The sequence below is a fragment of the Physeter macrocephalus genome, unplaced genomic scaffold (genome assembly GCF_002837175.3).
Source record: "Physeter macrocephalus isolate SW-GA unplaced genomic scaffold, ASM283717v5 random_382, whole genome shotgun sequence".
NCBI lineage: Eukaryota > Metazoa > Chordata > Mammalia > Artiodactyla > Physeteridae > Physeter > Physeter macrocephalus.
In genome coordinates, this window is record NW_021145668.1 from 1 (window position 1) to 22,357 (window position 22,357).

General features: G+C 56.7%; 4 protein-coding genes across 13 annotated transcripts; 2 read left to right on the forward strand and 2 right to left on the reverse strand.

Moving 5' to 3' along the window:
• The first annotated feature begins 27 nt into the window (after positions 1 to 27).
• On the forward strand, positions 28 to 7,965 carry SNX32 (sorting nexin 32). 4 transcript variants are annotated; one of them, XM_055082951.1, is made up of 13 exons: positions 28 to 2,886; positions 3,251 to 3,361; positions 3,482 to 3,603; positions 3,800 to 3,923; positions 4,084 to 4,188; positions 4,383 to 4,488; positions 4,651 to 4,726; positions 4,958 to 4,997; positions 5,770 to 5,856; positions 5,962 to 6,121; positions 6,197 to 6,282; positions 6,722 to 6,826; positions 7,523 to 7,965. In XM_055082951.1, exons 1-13 carry the CDS (start codon positions 2,755 to 2,757, stop codon positions 7,550 to 7,552), a joined length of 1,284 nt encoding a protein of 427 aa, XP_054938926.1. In that variant the 5' UTR covers positions 28 to 2,754; the 3' UTR covers positions 7,553 to 7,965. The 4 variants fall into 4 exon arrangements, with proteins under 4 accessions (XP_054938926.1, XP_028341177.1, XP_028341175.1 ...); XM_028485376.2 differs by lacking the exon at positions 7,523 to 7,965 and having other exon boundaries at positions 6,609 to 6,763; XM_028485374.2 differs by lacking the exon at positions 7,523 to 7,965 and having other exon boundaries at positions 5,770 to 6,282; positions 6,609 to 6,763.
• A 150-nt stretch (positions 7,966 to 8,115) lies between these two features.
• LOC112067442 (cofilin-1) lies at positions 8,116 to 9,733 on the reverse strand. Its single transcript, XM_024133314.1, has 3 exons — positions 9,369 to 9,733; positions 9,013 to 9,089; positions 8,116 to 8,787 (listed from the first exon to the last, which is right to left on the reverse strand). The coding sequence occupies exons 1-3, from the start codon at positions 9,674 to 9,676 to the stop codon at positions 8,675 to 8,677; spliced, it is 498 nt and encodes a 165-aa protein (XP_023989082.1). The 5' UTR covers positions 9,677 to 9,733; the 3' UTR covers positions 8,116 to 8,674.
• A 728-nt stretch (positions 9,734 to 10,461) lies between these two features.
• On the reverse strand, positions 10,462 to 14,187 carry LOC102977902 (cofilin-1). Of its 2 annotated transcripts, none has more exons than XM_007128202.4 (4): positions 13,711 to 14,187; positions 11,485 to 11,792; positions 11,129 to 11,205; positions 10,462 to 10,903 (listed from the first exon to the last, which is right to left on the reverse strand). In XM_007128202.4, exons 1-4 carry the CDS (start codon positions 14,170 to 14,172, stop codon positions 10,791 to 10,793), a joined length of 960 nt encoding a protein of 319 aa, XP_007128264.2. In that variant the 5' UTR covers positions 14,173 to 14,187; the 3' UTR covers positions 10,462 to 10,790. The 2 variants fall into 2 exon arrangements, with proteins under 2 accessions (XP_007128264.2, XP_007128263.2); XM_007128201.4 differs by lacking the exon at positions 13,711 to 14,187 and adding an exon at positions 12,162 to 12,362 and having other exon boundaries at positions 10,469 to 10,903.
• A 1,999-nt stretch (positions 14,188 to 16,186) lies between these two features.
• MUS81 (MUS81 structure-specific endonuclease subunit) lies at positions 16,187 to 22,039 on the forward strand. 6 transcript variants are annotated; one of them, XM_007128198.3, is made up of 16 exons: positions 16,187 to 16,567; positions 16,661 to 16,790; positions 17,035 to 17,117; positions 17,665 to 17,763; positions 17,879 to 17,947; positions 18,108 to 18,193; positions 18,471 to 18,611; positions 18,787 to 18,882; positions 18,969 to 19,090; positions 19,184 to 19,281; positions 19,847 to 19,963; positions 20,058 to 20,153; positions 20,335 to 20,463; positions 20,540 to 20,643; positions 21,499 to 21,582; positions 21,673 to 22,039. In XM_007128198.3, the coding sequence occupies exons 1-16, from the start codon at positions 16,433 to 16,435 to the stop codon at positions 21,737 to 21,739; spliced, it is 1,656 nt and encodes a 551-aa protein (XP_007128260.1). In that variant the 5' UTR covers positions 16,187 to 16,432; the 3' UTR covers positions 21,740 to 22,039. The 6 variants fall into 6 exon arrangements, 5 of the variants coding, with proteins under 5 accessions (XP_007128260.1, XP_028341171.1, XP_028341172.1 ...); XM_028485370.2 differs by having other exon boundaries at positions 19,184 to 19,410; positions 21,673 to 22,000; XM_028485371.2 differs by having other exon boundaries at positions 16,661 to 16,787; positions 19,184 to 19,410; positions 21,673 to 22,000.
• The last annotated feature ends 318 nt before the right edge of the window (positions 22,040 to 22,357 follow it).

A 22,357-nucleotide genomic window follows, 5' to 3' on the forward strand; every position in this document is an offset into this window, starting at 1 on the left:
ACAAACATCTGGGCTTTCCTGGTGGCGCAGTGGTTAAGAATATGCCTGCCAATGCAGGAGACACAGGTTCGAGCCCTGGTCCAGGAAGATCCCACATGCGGCGAAGCGACTAAGCCTGTGTACCACGACTACTGAGCCTGCGCTGTAGAGCCCGCGAGCCACAACTACTGAGGCCCGCGCACCGCAACAAAGAGTAGCCCCCGTTCGCCGCAACCAGAGAAAAACTGCACACAGCAACCAAGACCCAATGCAGCCAAAAATAAACAAACAAATAAATAAATTTTTATATATGTATTTAAAATTACTGAGAAAAATTAAAGAAGACCTAAATCACTGGAAAGATATTCCATGTTCATGGATTGGAAGATTCAGTATTGTAAAAATGTCTGTCCTTCTCAATTTGATCTATAGATTCAATGTAATCTCAATCAAATCCCAGAAAGTTCTTTGGGGTTAGAAATTGACAAGCTGATTCTAAAATTTATGTGGAAATGCAAAGGACCTACAATAGCCAAAATGATTTTGAAAAAGAACAAAGTTAATTCTACCTGATTTCAACGTTGCCTGTCAATTACACTAATCAAGAGACTGTGATATTATCAAAAGTATATAGATCAGTGGAACAGAATAGAGAATACAGAACTGATCACACCTATGAGGTCAATTGATTTTCTACCAAGGTGTACACTAAAACAAATCAATAGTGAAAAAATAGTGTTTTTAAACAAATAGTGCTAAAATCACTGGCTATTTATAGGGCAAAAATGAATCACAACCCATACCTTACACTGCATACGAAATGAATTAAATGGATCATAGACCTACATATAAATATATGAAAGTGGATCATAGACCTAAAACTGTTAATTTCTAGAAGAAAACAATAGGAGAATATCTTCATGACCTTGGGGTAGGAGTGCTTCTTCAAGAGTACACAAACCACAAAAGAAAAGATTGATATGTTGAGCTTGTAAAATTATAAGCCATTAAGAGAGTGAAAAGGCAACCCATAGAGTAGGAGATATTGGCAAAACATATAACTGACAGAGGGCTTGTCTCCAGGATATTTAAAGAGTTCCTACAAATCAATAAGAGAAAGATGATCTGATTTGTAAAAGAGGATGGCAGGGAGGAGCAAAAGACTTGAATGGCACTTTACAAAAGAAGATAGCTGAATGTCTAATAGGTACATGACATGGTGTTCAATGTCATTTCTCACCAGGGAATACAAGTTAAAGCCACTATGCACCATTTTTTTTAAAGATGTATTTATTTATTTGGTGGTGTTGGTCTTAGTCGTGGCACGTGGGATCTTCGTTGCCGCGTGGGATCTTTGTTGTGACACGTGGGATCTTTTTTTTTTAGTTGCGGCATGTGGGATCTTTTAGTTGTGGCATGCGGGATCTAGTGCCCCGACCAGGGATTGAACCCGGGCCCCCTGCATTGGGAGCATGGAGTCTTAACTACTGGACCACCAGGGAAGTCCCCACAATGCAGTATTACTGTACCTCCACCAGTAAGGCTAAAATTAAAAGGACTAACAGTTCTAAGTGTTGGCAAGGGTGTGGTGCAACTGGAACTTTCATTCAATGCTGGAGGGAGTGTGAATTAGTACAGTCACCTTGGAAAACTCTTTGACAGTATCTATGAAAGCATTTTAAACACATGCCTACCCTCTGACCAAGCCATTCTCATACCCAACAGAAATGAGTACTTAGGTCCCTCAAAAGATATATGCAAGAATGTTCATGGCAGCTTTATTCATAATAGCCCCAAACTTGAAATAATCCAAATGACCACCAACAGTGGAATGGATAAACTACGATACGGTCATATGATGGAACACTACACAGCAATGAAAAAGAAACACTGCACTCAATGACATAGATGGGTCTCACTAAAGAACATGGACACAAAATAGTATATACTGTGTAACTGCATTGATATGAGGCTCAAGGCCAGGTAAAATTAATCTATGGTGCTAGAAGTCTAGTGGTCCCACACTGTCCCACATAAGTGCTAAAGCCTGTGAGAGGAGAGAGGGAGGCCTCTGGGTGTGAGAGGTGGGCAGGTGTCAGTTTATATACTGGTGGGTAGTGCTTGAAGGGAGAGTGGCTTCTGAGCCTCTACCTCTCTCCCTAGTACCTCTTGGCACAATGGTGTGGACACAGCAGGTGTTCAATAAATGCTTGTTGAGATAGCTCAGTGTCAGAATGAACTAGTAACTTGGTGCCTCAGGGATCTTTTCACTTAGAGAAAAAATACAAGTGCTTGGCCTCCAAGTCAGTGCCTCTTGGCACCAAACGTGGTGAATGGAATGGTCTCAGGAGCCCCTCAAAAGGGGTGGGACCGTCTTATCCAGCTCACTTTACACCTGGTGAAAGGTACCTGAGGTAACCAGCTGAGAAGGGGTGGGCAGGTAACTGAGGAAGTGCATGGGGTCTGGAACCGAGAAACTGTTCAAATCTGGCCCTGCCACTTTGCAGCTGTGTGATTTTGGCCAAGTTATTTCACCTCTCTGGTGGTCGCAGCTTCCAGGCCTATAAAACGGGGAGAGTTCTGCCTACTTCAGAGGATGGCAGGGTGGGAAAGTGGCATCGTGCTTCCCTGAGCAGTGACTTATCAGGATCCCTCGGGAGGCGGCGGGGAACAGCCGGCGACCCCAGGGCGTGGTGGAAGTAATGCTGCTGAGGTGGGCTCTGCAGGAGGACCAGAAGCCTGCGGCGAGGATGGGCGGGGGGGCCGTGGTCAGTCATGTCAGGGACCTCCCTTCCCCCACAGCCCTCCTCCATGTCCGCGGACCTGCAGGGAGACAGCTCCTTACAGGTGGAGATCTCTGATGCCGTCAGCGAGCGGGACAAGGTGAAATTCACTGTTCAAACCAAGGTGAGCTGCGCCGGAGCGGGGTGGGGGGTGGGGCGGGGGGTTCAGACGGCTGCTTCAGGAGGCTGGCACGCAGATGCCCGCGTAGCCTCTGGGCCCTGCTCCTCAACCTGGCTCTTGGCCCCTGGCCCTCTGAGAAAGAGGGCATCGTGTCTAGTCTCATACAGCCTTTGCCTGCCTAAGGCCCCAAGTCCTACCATCCCCTGTCCACCCTCCTGAGGGTGGTCATGGACGCATGAGCCCCAACTTGGGCCTCCCCTGGGATGTGGGATTGGGGAGGCCCAAAAGTGGGTGCCCAGGAAGCTTGGTGGGTGTAGGGTTTGGGAAGGGGAGGAAAGACACCTCAGCTAGGCTCCCCGGCTTCCAGAGCTGCGTCCCTCACTTCGCCCGGACCGAGTTCTCAGTTGTGCGACATCATGAAGAGTTCATCTGGCTGCATAATGCCTACGTGGAAAACGAGGAGTACGCCGGTCTCATTGTGAGGAGGGGCCGGCCTGGTCACCCGGGGGAGGCCGGGAGGCCGGGCCAGGCTTCGGGGTGCGGGTGACGGCCTTCTCAACGACGAGAGGACTTCCAGCTCTGTCCCTCCTTGGAGCAGATCCCCCCAGCCCCTCCAAGGCCAGACTTTGAGGCTTCAAGGGAAAAACTGCAGAAGTTGGGTGAGGGAGACAGCTCTGTCACGCGGGAAGAGTTCGCCAAAATGAAGGAGGAGCTGGAAGCGTGAGTGCCGCCTCCCTTTCCTGTCTGTGACAAAGCCCCAGCCCAGCCTCTCCTGACAGCCCCAGGGTTTCTCCCCTGCCTGTCCCCTGTGGATGTTTAGGACCCTGCTCCTCGCTCCAGGGCTGCCGAGGGGGGAGGGGGCAGGAGGGGGGAAGGAGCCAGGGAGGGCCCACAAGCTGCCTGCCATCCTCTGCAGGGAGTATCTGGCCATCTTTAAGAAGACAGTTGCAATGCATGAAGTCTTTCTGCAGCGCCTGGCGGCCCACCCCACCCTGCGTCGAGACCACAACTTCTTTGTCTTTTTGGAATATGGCCAGGATGTGAGCTGGGCCACAGAGCTGGGGTCCCCCCTGGGGGTGGGGGGGCAAGGCTCTAAGTGGGCTTAGGCGTCTGTCTCATCAGCTCGGCGAGTGGTATATGCCCGGGGTGGGAGGTGCAAATGCCCACCCCGACGTCTCACCCTCCCCACGTGTGCCTCAGCTGAGTGTCCGAGGAAAGAACAGGAAGGAGCTCCTTGGGGGGTTTCTGAGGAATATTGTGAAGTCTGCAGATGAAGCCCTCATCACTGGCATGTCAGGGCTCAAGGTGACTTGGGGGGCCCTCTCTCTGGATTCAACCCAGGGCCTCAAGTCCCCAGCAAGGATTGAGACCCTGGGTGCCTGTGGGAGGGAAGCCACTGATGGGGCCCTGCCTAGAGGGAGATTGTGTCACGCCCGGGAGCCCGAGGCTGCGCTGCTCCTGGTGACTCAGTGTGAGTGGGTCCTGTCTGGCTCCCTTAGGAGGTGGATGACTTCTTCGAGCACGAGAGGACCTTCCTGCTGGAGTACCACACCCGCATCCGGGACGCCTGCCTTCGGGCAGACCGGGTCATGCACTCTCACAAGTGTACGCCGGGGCCCAGGGGCCCTGGATTCTCCCCAGTGGCCTTACTCCCCAGGGGAGAGGAGAGAGCAGGAAATGCCCTGTGTCTGTCGGTGGCCACAAACACCAGGGGTGGGGCTTGATGTGCAGACCAAGGGGCTCTGATAGACGGCTCTTCCCCAACAGGCCTGGCAGATGATTATATCCCTATCTCAGCTGCACTGAGCAGTCTGGGAACACAGGAAGTCAACCAGCTAAAGACGTGAGGACTCCCTCTTGCCCCTCTGCCCTCTTTCTTTGCCTGTAATACTGTGTCTGTCCATGAGGGGTCACTCCATGGAAGCCTACTATCAGCTCTAGTGGGAGATGCAGAAGCTCCTCTTGGGCTTTGGGAGAGAAAGAGAGGGAGGGTTCCCCAAGGGGGACCTAAGGGCAGGGAAGCTTTAAGCAACCCCTAAGACCCCTGCCCTAACTCCTCCCCACCACCTCCTAGGAGCTTCCTCAAATTGGCAGAGCTCTTTGAACGATTAAGGGTGAGTACTGCCTTCCGTGTTGAAAGGCCACCCAATGATCCTTTGCAGGGAAGAGAGTGTCCCAGGAGAGGGGAAAGCTCCAGGGTCATTTTGGAATGTTCAGTGATAACTTGGGCTCAGTGAGCCCTGGACGCACTCTGCAGACTAGTTTAATAAGAGATGGAGTGGAGACAGGGATCCAGCCTCAAGTGTGGGTGTGTGGTGATGGGGGAGGAGGTGGGAAGTGGGCTTGGCGAGGCACTTACAAGGATGTGCCACGTGCCTCTGGCAGACTGTTCTGTGCTGCCAGCATCCTGCCCCAGACACACTCCTCCTGAACGCCTCTCCAAGAAAGTCACCAGAGTGTGCCAGTCTTCCTAAAATGTCCATTGGACCCCATCTCTTCCCTGCTCAGGGCCCTTCAGTGACCCTATCCCTCCTAGAAACTACCCAAGACACAAAGCCCAGAGTCCCTAGCTTGCATCTTAAGCCTGTTGTGATCTGGCCCACTGCTGCCCAAGTGCCCCCCTGAACTTATGGTTCCCTGAAAACATACCAGGCTTGCACACCTGTAAAGCCTTTGGCTGTTGTCTAAGCCCTACTCAACCCCCAAGATCCAGATCAGATGCCACCTCCTCTGTGAAGCCTTCCCTGGCCTGCTCCCCTGAACCTCAGGGCTTGACATAGTGTGGTTATCAAGTGACCCTACTTGGTATTTAGAAGAACAGCAGCACCCCCAGTCCTTAGCTGCCCCCCACCAGCTCCCTCCCCAGCCTCCACTTTCCTGATTCAGAAAGTGGAGGGCCGAGTGGCTTCTGACGAGGACCTGAAGCTGTCGGACATGCTGAGGTACTACGTGCGCGACTCACAGGCAGCCAAGGTGAGGGGTGGCCCCAGAGCAGACCTCAGGGCTAGAGCCACCAGGGAGGGCGGGCAGGCAGGCAAGGGCCGTGGGCCAGGGATCCTGTGCCCCTGCCGGCCCCAGGACCTGCTGTACCGGCGGCTGCGGGCGCTGGCAGACTATGAGAACGCCAACAAGGCACTGGACAAGGCCCGCACCAGGAACCGGGAGGTGCGGACCGCCGAGAGCCACCAGCAGCTGTGCTGCCAGCGCTTCGAACGCCTCTCCGACTCAGCCAAGCAGGGTAAGCCCCACGGCCCTGGAGCCCCTGCCACTGCACTGCTGACTCTGCCGGGGTCCCCATTCCTCTCTTCTCCAGAGCTCATGGACTTCAGATTCCGCCGCGTCTCTTCCTTCCGCAAGAACCTCATCGAGCTGGCGGAGCTGGAGCTCAAACACGCTAAGGTGAGCCCTCCAGCCTCACCGAGCCTTCTTGCTGCTTTCCTGGCTTCCCACCCCTGGGCCTCTAGGCTCTTATCAAGTGTTTCGGTGCATGGGTGGTGCGGTGGAGCTGCGGGGGGAGGTTAGGCTGCCGGGAGCAGCCCCAGCTGTTCAGGGCCACAGTTCCCCATCTTGGATCAGGACCGTTCCCTTCTGTCATTGGTAGTTAGGCCTCAATAAACGGTAGCTGTTATTGCCGACCGCAGGGATGGGGACAGAGGAGCTATCCAAGGTGGGGTAACAGAGAGGGTAGCAGCAGATGGGAGACATCAAGAATCTCTCCTCTGCAGGCCAGCACCCTGCTTCTCCGGAACACCCTTGTCATCCTCAAGGGGGAACCTTAGAGCCACCAGAGTCCCCCCAGACCTCCCACCCCAGCAAGATGCCTCCTTCCCCACCCCAGGAGCTGCTCACCATGCCCCGTGACTTCTCGGGGCAAGGCCTACCCCTACCCCAAGGTGCCAGGCCCTGCAAGATAGGGCAGCATGGGCACCACACTTGGCCACAGGTAAGCAGAGCCCTAACCTGGGGAAACCCAGGGGCCCTGACCTCCCTCCCCAGAGGCTATGGGGCAGCCTCAACCCACCTCTAGCCCCAGAGTTCATTTGTTTCCAGCTTGTTCACAAATAAAAAGCCTGGTTCTGTAGCAAGGAGGCTTGCTTGTCCTGCCTTCCCAGTGGAGGGCCCACCAAGTACATCCTCTGTTGGGGCCCATGGTAGAGACCAGATCCTGGGGGAACACGGGGGGGACACCCCTGCAGTGTCTTCAGCCACTTTTCAGAGCACCGGTAGTACTCTGTGGGAAGGTACAAGACCCAGAACTTGGAATCCAGGAGCAGTCTTCATGGCGTGCCACCACCCCCATAAACCCTGGCACAGACCACACATAAAACGAATTATAAATCCTCTACACCCATTTCCTAATCAGTAAAATGGAACTACCCCTTCCTGCCTCCCTACCAGAAATACCCGCAAGCTCCAAGGAACTAAGGAACCAACTCTTTAACTCCAGGAGGCTTTTTTTTAGTTGATTGCGGGGGTGGGGGGCAGGGTATAAATTCCTCCATCACCACCACCCATAGGGCAACACTTCCACCTTTACCTGCGGGGAAGGTGAAAACCCAAAGGATAGGCTGGAAAGAGCCCACAGCAATGCCAGCAAGAAGCGTGGGGCTCCAGCCAACACCCTCTTGGTTAAACACAGGAAGGTGGAGCCCAAGACACCTGGGTCTGAAGTCCTGGACTCCACCTGGCTGGCCCCGCCCCGGACCCCAGCCACATCTGCAGAAGACCAAAGACTCAACCTGGCTTCTGACTCACAGCAGCCACCGGACCCAGCCCTCATAAATGAGTCAGCCATCCAGGGAAGAGGGCAGAGCAAAGACCAAATACTGAACGTGGAGAAAAAGCTCAAGAAGCAACCGGTGACTTGCAGTCTCGGGGGCGACATCTGGGCAAGACTGCAAGGGACTAAGAATGGGCCTCACTGTCCTGCTGCCCACCTGGGTCAAGGCAACAGAAGAAGCCAGTTCAGGGATTAAGCCCCTCTGTTCAAGGAACTCCTGCAGCCAGTAGCAGACACACCCTGGCTCAGCTACCTTCCAGACAGCCAGGCTGGTGCCAACTACGACACCAGGATATAGAGAGGGAACTATCAGAAAGGAGGCTCAGCTAGTCACTGGGGCCAATTGAGGGTGTGTGGGGCTGGCTGGAGGTAGGGTTAGGGAAGAGATGCTGTTCATTCTCCCAGCCTACCCACCCCCCAAGGTCCCCTGGGCCCCAACCTCGAAACAAACATCCCATTAGTGAGCCTTTTTATTGTTGTGGTTTTTTTTTGTTTTTTATGTTTTTAATTGAGGGTCGCTTACTGGTCCTGCTTCCATGAGTGGCTGTGACCAGGGGCAAGGGAGAGGGGAACCAGGCGGCGCAGGGAGGGGTCATCTCCACAACATTCCATTTATACACAGAACTAAACAGACAAGCACAGAGTCACTACTGCGGTTAGAAGTTGGCAGCATGGGAAAAGGGAGGAACAAGGAGGGAACTGGGGTGTCGTTAAAAAAAATACAGGTCCCCCCCAAACAGGGGTTCCTGGGGGGAACTTGGTCTGTTTCAACCCAAGAGGAATCAGAAGATCAAAAGCGGTTTGGGAAGGCCAGAACCGTCAGGGATGGAGGAAGGAGGAGGAGGAAGGTCCAGGGGGTGGGGGGGCTGTTTGGCAACTGGGGTGAAGGGACTGCCCTCCCCCTGCTGGGATCCCCCCAGCCCCTCCGGTCTGGCAGGAAGGGGGCAGCCTGCAACCCCCATGGGCAGGTCTGGGGCTGCCAGATGCTCCAGGCAGGGGGCTGGAGGGGGCTCACAAAGGCTTGCCCTCCAGAGAGATGACGGTGCTGCCCCCCAGCTTCTCTGCCAGGGTGCAGCGGTCCTTGACCTCCTCGTAGGAGTTTGCTTGCAATTCATGCTTGATCCCTGTGGAGGAGAAGGGGGATTGTCTGTGAGGAGGCGTACTGGGGCGGGGGTGGGTGTGCTGCGGCTGGGAAGGAGCCAGTAGAACAGATGGAGGGATAAGACTACATCCAGCAGGCAATGAAAAGGAGACAGAGAGAGAGAGGGCTCTCCACCATGCGGTCCACCCCACCCTGCAGCCAAGGCCTGAATGCAAGGGCACATGGCACCACCAACGCTGGCCCTTACCCGTCAGCTTCTTCTTGATGGCGTCCTTGGAGCTGGCATAGATCATTTTGCTCTTAAGGGGTGCACACTCAGGGGCCCTGGAGGGAAACAGAATCAGAGAACTTGCTGCAAAGCCCCCTCCTCCAAGTCTAGCAAGTGCCCTCAAGTGATACAGGACTTCCAGAAACCCCTGAGCTAGCCCCTAACGTTCAAACTTTTATCATGTTCCTCACTGACAGGCATTTTATTACAACACCCTCCCCTGAAACGCACACCTCTGGGTTAACAAGGAGCCACAGACCTTCCTGTCCTGAGAAAGGGGGCTGGGGCGGAGCTACGGCAGGTGACAGGAAAAGGTGCCTGCAGGAGAAGCTCACCAGAAGATGAACACCAGGTCCTCCTTCTTGCTCTCCTTGGTCTCATAGGTTGCGTCATAGAGGGCGTAGCGGCAGTCCTTGTCTGGCAGCCTCTTGACAAAGGTGGCGTAGGGGTCATCTCGAGTCTGGCCCACATCACCTACCAGGATCTCCTTGCCCTCCTCCAGGATGATGTTCTTGTCCTCACTCAGGCAGAAGAGCACCGCCTTCTTGCGCTTCTTCACCTCCTCTGGTGTCGACGACTTACGCACCTTCATGTCATTGAACACTTTGATGGCCCCATCAGAGACAGCCACACCAGAGGCCATGTTTCTGGAAGAGAGAAGGAGAGAGCAAGGAGAGACAGAAAAGACAAGAGCCGCTACTGCAGCATTTTTAAAGTATGGGTCGTGAAATCAATTCAGAATGTTGAAAATAGAATTAGAAAAAAAAATATATAGAATAGTACAGAATAGTAAATACCAGAGTATGTTGCATGTAATAAAGTTTGGTATTGCTTCATGAAGTTTTTACTTCAGTGTGTACTGGGGTTGTGATAAAAAATGTATTTTTTACTATTTAGGTCTGGGGCAATAAAGTTTGAAAGCCACCAGTGGAAAAGACAATAGGCAAAGAGGTATTTACAGCACAATGTGATAAATATGATGGGGAGGTCTACGATGGGTGAAAAAGGGGGGTTAAGGATTGTTTTCTGGAGGAAGAGATTCTTGATCTATATCTTAAAGGATAGGCCAATTGTAATAAATGTGGAGTAAAATATCTCCAGTAAAGGAAATAGCATAAAAGCTCAAAAATCTTTGTGACTAAAGGAACAAGTATAGTAGAAAGATATAAGTAAGAGGAAGGGGCTGGATCAGGAAGCTTCTATTCTTCATCATACTGAGGAACTTGGATTTTATATTGAAGTCGCTAGAGAGCCACTGAAGGATGGGGAAGTGACAAAATTTAGTATCTTTTATATCGAACAGTTGACAGCACTGTGGAGAATGGATTTAAGGATAGTGACAGGAGGCAGAAAGTGGAGAACTGGAGGTGTGGGAGAGCAATTAGGAGGCATAATGAAGGCCATTATAATCAAAAGAAGAGATTTTAAAAGGAACAAGGAGGGAACTGGGGTGTCGTTAAAAAAAATACAGGTCCCCCCCAAACAGGGGTTCCTGGGGGGAACTTGGTCTGTTTCAACCCAAGAGGAATCAGAAGATCAAAAGCGGTTTGGGAAGGCCAGAACCGTCAGGGATGGAGGAAGGAGGAGGAGGAAGGTCCAGGGGGTGGGGGGGCTGTTTGGCAACTGGGGTGAAGGGACTGCCCTCCCCCTGCTGGGATCCCCCCAGCCCCTCCGGTCTGGCAGGAAGGGGGCAGCCTGCAACCCCCATGGGCAGGTCTGGGGCTGCCAGATGCTCCAGGCAGGGGGCTGGAGGGGGCTCACAAAGGCTTGCCCTCCAGAGAGATGACGGTGCTGCCCCCCAGCTTCTCTGCCAGGGTGCAGCGGTCCTTGACCTCCTCGTAGGAGTTTGCTTGCAATTCATGCTTGATCCCTGTGGAGGAGAAGGGGGATTGTCTGTGAGGAGGCGTACTGGGGCGGGGGTGGGTGTGCTGCGGCTGGGAAGGAGCCAGTAGAACAGATGGAGGGATAAGACTACATCCAGCAGGCAATGAAAAGGAGACAGAGAGAGAGAGGGCTCTCCACCATGCGGTCCACCCCACCCTGCAGCCAAGGCCTGAATGCAAGGGCACATGGCACCACCAACGCTGGCCCTTACCCGTCAGCTTCTTCTTGATGGCGTCCTTGGAGCTGGCATAGATCATTTTGCTCTTAAGGGGTGCACACTCAGGGGCCCTGGAGGGAAACAGAATCAGAGAACTTGCTGCAAAGCCCCCTCCTCCAAGTCTAGCAAGTGCCCTCAAGTGATACAGGACTTCCAGAAACCCCTGAGCTAGCCCCTAACGTTCAAACTTTTATCATGTTCCTCACTGACAGGCATTTTATTACAACACCCTCCCCTGAAACGCACACCTCTGGGTTAACAAGGAGCCACAGACCTTCCTGTCCTGAGAAAGGGGGCTGGGGCGGAGCTACGGCAGGTGACAGGAAAAGGTGCCTGCAGGAGAAGCTCACCAGAAGATGAACACCAGGTCCTCCTTCTTGCTCTCCTTGGTCTCATAGGTTGCGTCATAGAGGGCGTAGCGGCAGTCCTCGCCTGGCAGCATCTTGACAAAGGTGGTGTAGGGGTCGTCTACAGTCTGGCCCACATCACCTACCAGGATCTCCTTGCCCTCCTCCAGGACGATGTTCTTCTTGTCCTCGCTCAGGCAGAAGAGCACCGCCTTCTTGCGCTTCTTCACCTCCTCTGGTGTCGACGACTTACGCACCTTCATGTCGTTGAACACTTTGATGACCCCATCAGAGACAGCCACGCCAGAGGCCTAGAGGACGGGCCACACGCACCTCATAAGGAAAAAGTTTCTGGGACGTGCCCTGAAGTCCCTCCTTTGCTTTCTTAGGAACTCTGTCTAGATGTCAACAAATGCAGTCCTCAGCCCCAAGAGCTCATTAATGCCCTCCCCAAAACAAGTATCACTGATTTCCCACCCAAGCCACTGTCAAAGGATCAGATGTGACACAACCACAGAAGAGCCGCCATAGAAGAGACCTCCGATCACATAATTCAACACCATTCCTCCCCACCCAGACATCCTGCAGGCTAGATTAAAGACCTGTGAAAAACAAAGTCTTGGCCAAGATGTGAGCCCAGAATTAAAAGAACGTACAGACTCACGGTGAAAAGAACGTACAGACTCACGGTACTCAGTCTCAGCTTTTGCACAGTGCTGACTCAGAACTTCGCAGAGAGTAGAAGGGGACCCAGACAACCAGGTCACAGTCATCTCTAATAGAGAACCACGACCCACAACGCTAGATGGGTCACCAACGGCGCTCAACAGTTCTAGCAAGCCCATCAGAACTGTTCAACGCAGTTATCACACAAGGTATCCCTTTCTCTGCTGGAGTTTTCCTAAACCAAAGCAAGAACAACAAACCCCTAATTACGGCCCTACCCGACAACTCCCTGTTCTCCGGAAAAAAATGCAGGCCCCAAAGGTCGCTGACAGAAGTTAGCAGTCCAAACTCAAGGGCCCACGGTCCGTGAGGGCTCTTTAAACTTCTATTCTGGTCCTGTTGGGGGCCACCCTAGACAGGAATGGGAGTGAGACTGTCCACGATGAAATCTGCCCCGGCTCCCGGAACTGCAGAGGAAGCCGGCCACGTGATTGAGCCGCTTCCGGAGTAGGCGGGGAAAGGAGATCGGCTAGACAGCCCCCTCCCCGAAAAAAACCCGAACCTAGAGGAGGCAGCACCTCCAGGGCCTCAACCCTAAGGAAGCGCCCTTACCGACAAGCTTATCGGCCCCCTGCGCTGCGGGCCTGGACAAGTTACCCAACCTTCGGCTCTCGTAGCCCTCGGGACGAACACAGGGGACGGGGTGGTTTCCGGGCGGTGCCAGCCTGGGTCACTTCCCTAAACTCGGCTCCACCCTCAGGCCCCATCCGGGAAAGCCAACAGCCCCGCTGGTCCACGGCTTCGGGCCCAGCAGCCAGGCCTGACCGTGTGCGCACGCGCCGGCCGACAGCGCCGTTCCAGCCTCAGCCGGGTGTACTCTGCGAACCCAGCTCGCCTTGTGGGCTCGCTAGCTCCCGAGCACGGCCGTGATCTCCGCGGTGTCCGCTCTGTGCTGCGCGGTGCAAGTCTCTAATCCCAGGCGCTTGCGCCCGGACCCGGACACCCCCCGCATCCCCGCTAGCCGCGCCGCCCCCGCCCCTTGCGAGCATCCCTGCCACCTGCTCTCGAGACAAACCCGCCTGAGGGGGAGGGTGACGCGGAGACAGGAACAGCCCTTGGGTGGGGCGCGCGCGCCGAGATCGCTCGCGCGCTTTTCCTTCGCCGCCCCCGGGCCAGGTTTGGATGCCGCGTGCTCCCGTCGAGCGCGTCCCCGTGAACCGACTCTTCGGCTCCGCCGCGGCGCGCGACACCGGCTGCTCAGCGAGGGACGGGCGCGCGCGCCCTGGACCCCTCCCCCACGGCCCTTGTCCGCGCGGGCGCAACAGCGGGGTGGGGGAGGGGAAGGGAGTCCAGGGGGCGCACGAGCGACGTCCAAGCCGGCCCTCACCAGCGCCCGCGGGCGCGCACGCGCGTCCCGGCGCCGCCCGCCCCTCAGCACGAGACCCTCATCCCGCCCGGGGAGCTGGGGGAGGGGGTGCCGACGTCGCTCCCCCGTTCCCTTTAGCGCGCGCAGATGATCGACTCGCAGCCGCCTCCCCTCCGGCGCCGTGGCCTGCCGCTCACCATGTTTCCGGAAGAGAAAAGGAGATAGCAAGGAGAGCCAGAAAAGACAAGAGCCGCTGCAGCTGCTGCCGGGATCCGACTGAACGCGGCCTCTCCCGGCCCCTTCCGTTTAGTACGAGCCGCACAATGAGGGGCGGGGCGGGCTTCCGGCGCTCCCCCCGCGGGCCGACGGGAAATGAAGTCCGAGGGTCCTGCGCCGTCTTCGGGCTCGCTGGGTAACAGAGTCTTTTTCACCTGACGGCCTGCCGGCTCCACGTTGCATACTGGGAAATGTAGTTCAAAACAGCCGAGAGAGGCGGGGCTATGGCACGGAGAGCGCACCCGTTGGTCGAATTTCCCAGGAAACGCTCGGAGCTGAGCGAAGGCCTCGGCGTTGGGTAATATGACCTGAAAATGAGACCAGACTTCGCGGCTCTCTACCTCGGAGGGAGACGGTTTTCCTAAGATCCATCTTGGCACCATCTGGATCCTTTGGTCTGAAAATTTTCAGTGAGTTAGCATTTTGTTTTCCGAATTGAAGCACCTATTCATTGGCCTGGAATCCAGTCCTAAGAGCACGGAGAATCGCAAGTATAAGGCACCTTCTAACCAATAAACATTCATTAAGCATCCTCCACGTGTAAAGCCACTCTTGTCTATTAAGAAAAGGCCATATGCAACGTCAGTAAAACAAGAGAAAACAACACAAGGGAAAGGCTACAAGGAAATCTTTGAAAATAGAGATTTGTACTTGTTTTTAGGGTGTTTGGCAAAATCATGAGGTAATAAAGGGAGGACAGGGATTTGTGCATTCAATTCAAGGATTATGTGCCTTTTACTAAACAGTGAAAAGCGGAAATAGATAGTAAACCAAACTTGAGTCTCATTCTCGAGTTGGTAACCAGGCATATGGTTAATTAGTATCCGCAGAAATTGAGACAGAAGCTCTGTGGGAGCATAACCTTCAAAAAAAAGAAACTGGGGTGGGGGACTCCGGGAATATTTCTTTGGCCTCGAACAAAGGCCATGGCCTCTTACTCTGCAGGAAGAGAAGACAGGGTCGCAAACAAGAGAATTGGGGGCATTGATCCCACATGCAGAATAAAGGGTGGAAATGAAGAGCCAGAAGCCTGGTCTTCAGGACCCGGGGAGCGACTCCCGAGAGTGGGGTACGTCGCAGAGCATGCCGGGGGTTGTAGTCGGGGACCTTCCGCCGCATCGCCCACCAACCGAGCTCCCGGGAGCCTCAGGTGGGGGCCACAGCTCAACCGCCTCCCGCAAGCGGCCCTGCCTGGAGAGGAGGCTGGCTCCACCTTTTTTGAGCTTCGGAGTTTCCTAGAGCAACGACGAGGGGGAGGGAGACTTCGCAGTTACCCTGGAGACGCGCTCCCGCCCGCCCCTAGCTGCGGGATGCCCTAGATGTCCTTATTAGGACATGAGGCTAGAGGGGGCGGGGCCAAACCGAACGCCCGCTGGAGGCTCCTTATAAGGCAGCGTCGGGCGGGAGGCGGGAGTGTGGAGCAGGCTGGGGGGTGAGGGATCGAGGCGGGGCGGAGTTTGAAGGGGCGGGCCTGGAAGCTCTGGCGACCGCCTCTCCGCTCCAGTAAGGCCTCAGATCCGCACCTCGCCACTTCCGGTGTAGCAGATGAGGGCTGCTCTAATTTGCTGGCGAGACTCTCGTGCTCAACTGGGACCCCTCTGCATAGTTCCCATATTAACCTCCCTGAGGGTCCCCCACCTCCAATGAGTCTCAAAAACGATGAAGTGTTTTCGCCTTGTCTGGGCTTCTTACTCCCAGTCTGCTACCCCGAATCCAACAACGTGCCCACTTCAGCCCCTCCCACATATCCCGATGTCCAGTACCTCCTATTTGTTCTCTCTCTACTTGTCCTCTGTCCCCCTCTCCCCGTCCTGCAAGCTTTGGCCTTCCCTGCGTGTCCCCGACTTCGCGCCCCTCCCCCATGGAGGCCCCAGCTCGGGATCACCATTTCCTCGGAGGGTCTTTCAGCTGCTCTCGCGTTACCTTTGTGTCCTCATTCCCTGTACCCATTCCTAATGTCCCTCCGACAAAACTACCTGCAACCCATTTGTTCCCCCCGCCCCCGGACTCTTCATAAGCCCAGTCTCTACACCGTCCTCCGCTAGAGCGAGCCTGAAACTGACAGCCTTAGGTTACTCGGTATGCACAGCCCCAACCAGACCTCCCAGCCACAGGGCGGCGCTGGCCACCTTCCTCTCTCCTGCACAAAGAGGACACCACCCCCCCACCCCCACCCCCGCTCTCGGATCTGGGGTGGGAGGAAAGGGCGGGTCAAGGCCTGGGGCGGGCGGGGCGCGTCCGAAAAGCTCTTCCTGTCCCGGGGCGGCGGGAAGGCGAAAGGCGGTAGAGACTGCGCACACCACCCCCCACCCCCACCCCCACCCCCGCTCTCGAATCTGGGGTGGGAGGAAAGGGCGGGTCAAGGCCTGGGGCGGGCGGGGCGCGTCCGAAAAGCTCTTCCTGTCCCGGGGCGGCGGGAAGGCGAAAGGCGGTAGAGACTGCGCTTGGCAGCGACCACTTAGAGTAGTACAGGGGCGGGGAGGGCAGCAGAAATCAGTCCTCTGGTTAGTTCCCCGCGTGGGACCACGTGATTGGAGAGGTCCCGCCCTCCTCCGCCGGAACCAGCTGTTCGAATCCCGGCTCCAGAACTAGCGGCATTTCAGTCCTGCCGCCGTGAGGGCTGCGGCTCACGCCCTGGGGCTCATGGCAGCGCCGGTCCGCCTGGGCCGGAAACGACCGCTGCCCGTTTGCGCCAACCCGCTCTTCGTACGCTGGCTGACCGAGTGGCGGGACGAGGCAGCCAGCAGAGGGCGCCGCACGCAATTCGTGTTTCAGAAGGTGGGTTCTGGCCGGGCCTGATGGGGGACAGGTGCTGGCCGGGCCAGACAGCCAGGTCCACCCTGACCCGGTACTGTACCCCTACCCCGCCAGGCACTGCGCTCCCTACGGCGGTACCCACTGCCCCTGCACAGCGGCAAGGAAGCTAAGATCCTACAGCACTTCGGAGACGGGCTCTGCCGGATGCTGGACCGGCGGCTGCAGCAGCACAAGGCATCAGGTGGTGAGCGCTGGGAGCAGGGCTCGGTGGTCCCCTGAGCCTCCCCCAGACGCAGCCTCCGTAACCACCTGGGATACTTCGGCTTCAAGCTCCCTACTCCTGTCCAAGTTGCTGTTTGACGTCGGGCCTAGTGGCTGACTTTTTCAGAACCTCACCGCTCTCACCAACCACTTGAGCTGGCAGCGTTCCAGCCCATCCTACCTGCTGGATTCCAGGGTCCAGGGTTGACTCTCTTCTACTCCCGCAGGTGACCACGCCCCATGTTCACCACCTGGAGCGAAGAGTCCAGCCCGGGAAAGGCCTGCCAAAGTCCAGGATCCTTACATGCCAGTGAGGAGAGGGCAGGGGGAGTAGAAGGGAAGGCAGGAGCCCAGGAGTAAGGTTTTCTGGCTTGGGGGACTTAGCTGGGCTGGGTCCAAATCCCCCCAGTGACACCTGGCTCCGGGCAAATGACGCGTTCTGTCTGATGCTTAGGTTTCTCATCTGTAGGTGTAGATAGTGAGTTATGATGAGTCAGTTGAGAGAATTCCATGATCAAGCTCTTTAGGCGGCCAAGCCCAGTAAGTTATGGAATTTACTGTTGAGTCTTCTTGTCTCACCTCCTCTGTCCTGTGCTAGAACTGAGGCTGGGCCAGGCCGATTACACCCCTACCCCACCCCCCGTCCCCTGAAACTGTCCACCGTCTCATCCCAAGTTTGCAGGAGATCATACTGTCACATGGCCCATTTTACAGATACAGAAGCTAGAGAGGAAGCTGAGTAATTTGCTCAGGGCCATTTAGCCTGCTGAGATAGAACCTGAACCTCAGCTTTGCCAGGGATTCTGTCTGCAACAGCTGGCTGGCTTTTGGCTTCAAAGGTCCCCTGTACCTTTCAGGGTCCAACCCAGCTCAAAGCAGGAGGCTCTGGCAAGTATTGGCCAGCTCAGCACTCGGGAGCTCGAGCAGTACTGCTGCTGCTGTACCGGGAACACCTGGTGAGCGCCTGACCAAATCGGGAGTTCGGGGAACTGAGGCCACGGGCCTGCGGCTCCTGGGGCAGGCTGCTCGGGCACTGAACCTAAGTTGGTTACATTTTTGCCTTGGTTACAGAATCCTAGCAGCCACGGCTTCCTAACCAAGGAGGAGCTGCTGCAGAGGTGTGCCCAGAAGCCTCCAAGGGTGAGCACTGAGAGGGGGAAGGAGGGAGCCAAGTGGCTCTGGATCTGACCCTGAGCCCACCACAGGCTGCCCTTCTTGGGAGCAAGCAGTGGGGTGGGGCAAGGGAGTGGGCAGGTGGTAGCCCTGGGAGCTCTCTAAGGGTCTCCTCCCCTACGAACAGGTGGCCCCTGGAAGTGCTCGGCCCTGGCCCGCCCTCCGCTCCCTCCTCCACAGGAACCTGGTCCTCAGGACGCAGCAGCCAGCTAGGTGGGGAGAACGACGTGAGATGCGGGAGGCAGGGCCGGGGAGCCCTGCAGTCTGACATGTACCTGTTGCCGACCTGAGGAGTGGCCCTGGGCAGGTCCAGAGGCAGCTGATCTGAGGGCCGAGAACATGGCTAGCAGGAGGGGGGTTGGGCAGCCGCTGGCCTTGTTTGTGAAGGGTCGCCAAGGCTGATGAGACCAGCCTAGCTGGGGGCAGGCAGGGGAGCCCGCCAAGTATGAGTGAAGAAGGGAGATCTGTGTTCTCCTTTTCCACCCACCAGGTACTCACTGACCCCAGAGGGTCTGGAGCTGGCCCAGAAGCTGGCTGAGTCGGAGGGCCTGAGCTTGTTGAATGTGGGCAGCGGGCCAGAGGAGCCCCCTGGGGAGGAGCCTGCGGTGCCAGGAGCGGCCTCAGCTGAGCTGTGAGGAGGGGGAGTGGGGAGAACAGGGGAGCAGGAGTCGTCCCCAAAATGAGGCCAGGACCCCACCCTGTCTCCATCAGCTCCAGCTGAGCTGTGGCTGCCCCACCTCCTAGGGGTTAGAGCAGCAGCAGGCCCGGCCTTGCACGCGCCGACTCCCACCCCTTCTCCCCGGTAGTGGCGCCAGCGAAGGGAACCTCCAGCAGCCACCGCTGGAGCTGGGGCCTGGAGAGTACAGGGTGCTGTTGTGCGTGGACGTTGGCGAGACCAAGGGGTGAGTGAGGTGGGGGGAGGTGAGGGAAAGGACGCGGCGAGGGCCCTGGCCTGCCCTGCCTCAGGCCTCCCACCGTGCAACTCCAGGGCGGGACCCGGGTCAGAGCTGCTCCGAGAGCTACAGCGGCTGCACGTGACCCACACGGTGCGCAAGCTGCACGTCGGGGACTTCGTGTGGGTGGCCCAAGAGACCAGTCCCAGGGACCCGGGTAAGGGGTGTGGACGGGCAGGTGGGGGTCAGAGGCAGGGCCTGGCGGGTGAGGGGACGTGAGCCAGCGGGACCCTTCTTGGCCTCTCGGCAGCACGACCTGGAGAACTAGTCCTGGACCACGTCGTGGAGCGAAAGCGGCTGGATGACCTGTGCAGCAGCATTATCGACGGCCGCTTCCGGGAGCAGAAGGTTCCTTCACTGGCCTCACCACCCTCCCTGCCCCGGGGCCTGCTCAGGGGCACTTCTGGGTGGTATCCAAGCAGAGCTCCCACACCTCCAGCCACACCCCCTCTAAAGCTGCTCCAGGGCGGCCCCGAGGTCAGACCCCCCTCGGGCCGCTCCAGGCGCACAGGAGGTGTGCAGGGTCTCTGGGCGGGGCTGAGGAGCGTGTTGAGACCCCCAGGGTGTTCAGCCCCTGCAGTCCGGGGCAAACAAGGCTCACCCCTCCAGGAGTGGAACCGCAGCAGCTGTGTGTCAGCGCTGCCTGCTAGGCTGACCCCAGAGGCCACGTATAGGCCAAGGGGAGCTTGAAGAATGGGCATCGCCCAGAGGGTGGCAGGGCTCTCTGTGCAAGAGTAGCAGCGTGAGCAAAGGTGTGGAGGCCACTCTGAGGCAGGCGGAGACGCCAGGGAGGATGAGGAGGCGGGCTGGTGGGACCAAGGTCTCGTGACAGTTTTGAGGATGACTTGATGGACACCTAGCGTATGAGCATCCAGGTCTTGACCCACCTCACCCTCCCCAACTGCCTGCCCAGTTCCGGCTGAAGCGCTGCGGCCTGGGGCGTCGAGTATACCTAGTGGAGGAGCACGGCTCGGTGCGTAACCTCAGCCTTCCCGAGGGCACGCTGCTGCAGGCTGTCACCAACACTCAGGTGAGCCGGCAGGGCAGGGCCAGGCTGGCAGGGACCCTGTGGTCTGTGGCTCCGCCCAGGAGCCACTCTCCTTCCCTTGGATCCTCTTCTCCAGGTCATCGATGGCTTCTTTGTGAAACGCACAGCAGACATTAAGGAGTCAGCAGCCTACCTGGCCCTGTTGACAAGGGGCCTGCAGAGACTCTACCAGGTGAGCAGGTGCACCCGTCCGGCACTGGCCCCTTACTTGGGTCCCGTGCTCCCTCAAGGAAGGTGAGGTGAGTGAGATCCCTGTTTCTCAGGCTGGCCCACCGAGGCCTGGGATGGGGCAAGGCCTGGCTGGGGTTTGTCCCCTAGAACTCTGGCCTGGCCTCAGTTCCCTCTTTCCTCAGGGCCACACCCTCCACAGTCGCCCCTGGGGAACCCCGGCGGACCCTGAATCGAGGGCTGGGTCCTCCCCAAACCCTCTCTGCTCGCTCCTCACCTTCAGCGACTTCAACGCGGGAGCCGTCAAGAACAAGGTACTGCCTCTGGCCAGCCCCTCCTTATGAGGTCCAGCCCTGGGCCGCTCCTCATACGGTCCTCCCCCGACCCCAGGCCCAGTCTGTGCGGGAGGTGTTTGCCCGACAGCTGATGCAGGTGCACAGAGTGAGCGGGGAGAAGGCGGCAGCCCTGGTAGATCAGTACAGCACCCCTGCCAGGTAGGCTGCCACAGAGCCCCCGCCCTCTGCCCCCGCCCGCCCTGCGTGGACATCAACTCAGCCAGTGCCTTGCGGGTGGTCTGGCTCTGTGAGGGCTGGACAGACCCAGCTAATACCTGAGGAGTTCATGGAGGCCCGGCGGTGAGGAGGACAGAGCCAGCCAAGAGCAGACAGAATCTCAGGCATTGGGAGGAGGGAGAGGGAGACATTCTACAGTAAGTCCCCTACCTACGAACAGGTTCCGTTCCGAGAGCACGTTCATAAGTCTCATTTGTTCGTAAGTCTAACAAAGTTAGCCTAGATACCCAACTAACACAGTCAGCTATATACCGCTGCTTTTACGCTTGCTTCCGGACACCCTGGGCTTGAAACAAAGATACTGTACTACCGTACTCTATATAGTACCGTAGGGTAAAGCACACGAAAGCACAACCACCCGTAGAGGATGCACATGAGTGAGCATGTACACCAGACACGTGAACTAAGTTACGTGATTAGACGTGCGAACGTACGTTCGCATCTTTGAAAGTTCACAACTTGAAGGTTCGTGTGGAGGGGACTTCCTGTACCTGGTGCAGCAGAGAAGGCTTCCTGGAGGAGTGGGCGGGCCATGAAGACTGGGCCGAGAACAGCCATACTTGGGAAACATTTGCAGGAGCATGAAAGGAGGGTGAGCAGGATGGAGCGGGGCCTTGAATGCCAGGTTCAGGAAGTGTGGCCGTGGTCCTGACTCCTCTAGCCCATGCCAGCCTCTTCCGGCCCGTCTCTCGTGACACTGCCCTGAGCCACTCAGGACGGGCCAGCAGTCGGCCGTCGCCAAAACTGAGAAACTCATACTCCCCACCCCACCCTCAGCCTACTGGCCGCCTATGACGCCTGTGCCACGCCGAAGGAAAAGGAGATGCTGCTGAGCACCACCAAGTGTGGCCCAATGCAGAGGTGAGGGCAGGAGACAGAGCCCGGAGAGGGCAGGCGGGACGCGGTTACCCCCACCCAGCCTGACCCTCACTTGCCTTTCTCTGTGTGCAGGAATCTGGGGCCTGCTCTGAGCAGGACCTTGTCACAGCTTTACTGCAGCCACGGCCCCCTGACCTGAGCTATGCCACAAGACAGGCCCCCGCCCCCATCTTCCCAGGCTACGCAGCCCTTTAACCGGGATCTTTGGGCTACAATAAAAATCTTAAGTGTTTGCAGCTTTATGTGTTGGGAGGAGATGCCAGGCCCCAGGGATTTTGTAAGATATCCAGGTAGGAACTGGGGAGACCACTGGGTCCAGTTTTTAAACTGAGCTCCTCAGGACCCCTGGGGTTCCCTGGCAGGGCACTGAGACTGCCAGGGAGATGAAGTCAGAAAGGCGTTGCGACTTTGAACCCGGTTTATGTCATCAGAGTTCTCTGATCAAATAAAATTTCCTTTGAGAAGAAGTTCTGTAGCTTGGAAAAGAAAAGTTTATAAAGCGCTAACAGTCCGGTTGCCTCATTTTATGTATTGGAACACTGAGGCTCAGGGAGCTACTAGGATTTCTCCAAATTGATCGTTTGAGGCCAAGCTAGGATTGAAACCCAGGGCCTCCCGGCACTGTCTAGAGCAGGATTGTTCGGGCCCACTGCAAGCCAGCCAAGCCCACGTTTCTGGGCTGGGGCCTGGAGTCTGCAGCCTCATTACCTCTTCCCTCCTCGGGGTGACTCTGATGCCCGTGGTATATAGGCCAGTT

Coding starts and splice junctions, on each gene's coding strand:
- SNX32 (XM_055082950.1), top strand. CDS start 2,755: ATGTCAGGGACCTCCCTTCCCCCACAGCCCTCCTCCATGTCCGCGGAC. Junction 3,362..3,481: donor AGGAGTACGCCGGTCTCATT/GTGAGGAGGGGC, acceptor TCCTTGGAGCAG/ATCCCCCCAGCCCCTCCAAG. Junction 4,998..5,769: donor AGCTCTTTGAACGATTAAGG/GTGAGTACTGCC, acceptor TTCCTGATTCAG/AAAGTGGAGGGCCGAGTGGC.
- LOC112067442 (XM_024133314.1), bottom strand. CDS start 9,676: ATGGCCTCTGGTGTGGCTGTCTCTGATGGGGCCATCAAAGTGTTCAAT. Junction 9,090..9,368: donor GACCTGGTGTTCATCTTCTG/GTGAGCTTCTCC, acceptor GTTTCCCTCCAG/GGCCCCTGAGTGTGCACCCC. Junction 8,788..9,012: donor CATCAAGAAGAAGCTGACGG/GTAAGGGCCAGC, acceptor TCTCCTCCACAG/GGATCAAGCATGAATTGCAA.
- MUS81 (XM_028485370.2), top strand. CDS start 16,433: ATGGCAGCGCCGGTCCGCCTGGGCCGGAAACGACCGCTGCCCGTTTGC. Junction 20,644..21,498: donor CAGTACAGCACCCCTGCCAG/GTAGGCTGCCAC, acceptor CCCCACCCTCAG/CCTACTGGCCGCCTATGACG. Junction 21,583..21,672: donor AAGTGTGGCCCAATGCAGAG/GTGAGGGCAGGA, acceptor CTCTGTGTGCAG/GAATCTGGGGCCTGCTCTGA.
- LOC102977902 (XM_007128202.4), bottom strand. CDS start 14,172: ATGGTGCCAAGATGGATCTTAGGAAAACCGTCTCCCTCCGAGGTAGAG. Junction 11,793..13,710: donor TTTTCTCTTCCGGAAACATG/GTGAGCGGCAGG, acceptor CCCGTCCTCTAG/GCCTCTGGCGTGGCTGTCTC. Junction 11,206..11,484: donor GACCTGGTGTTCATCTTCTG/GTGAGCTTCTCC, acceptor GTTTCCCTCCAG/GGCCCCTGAGTGTGCACCCC.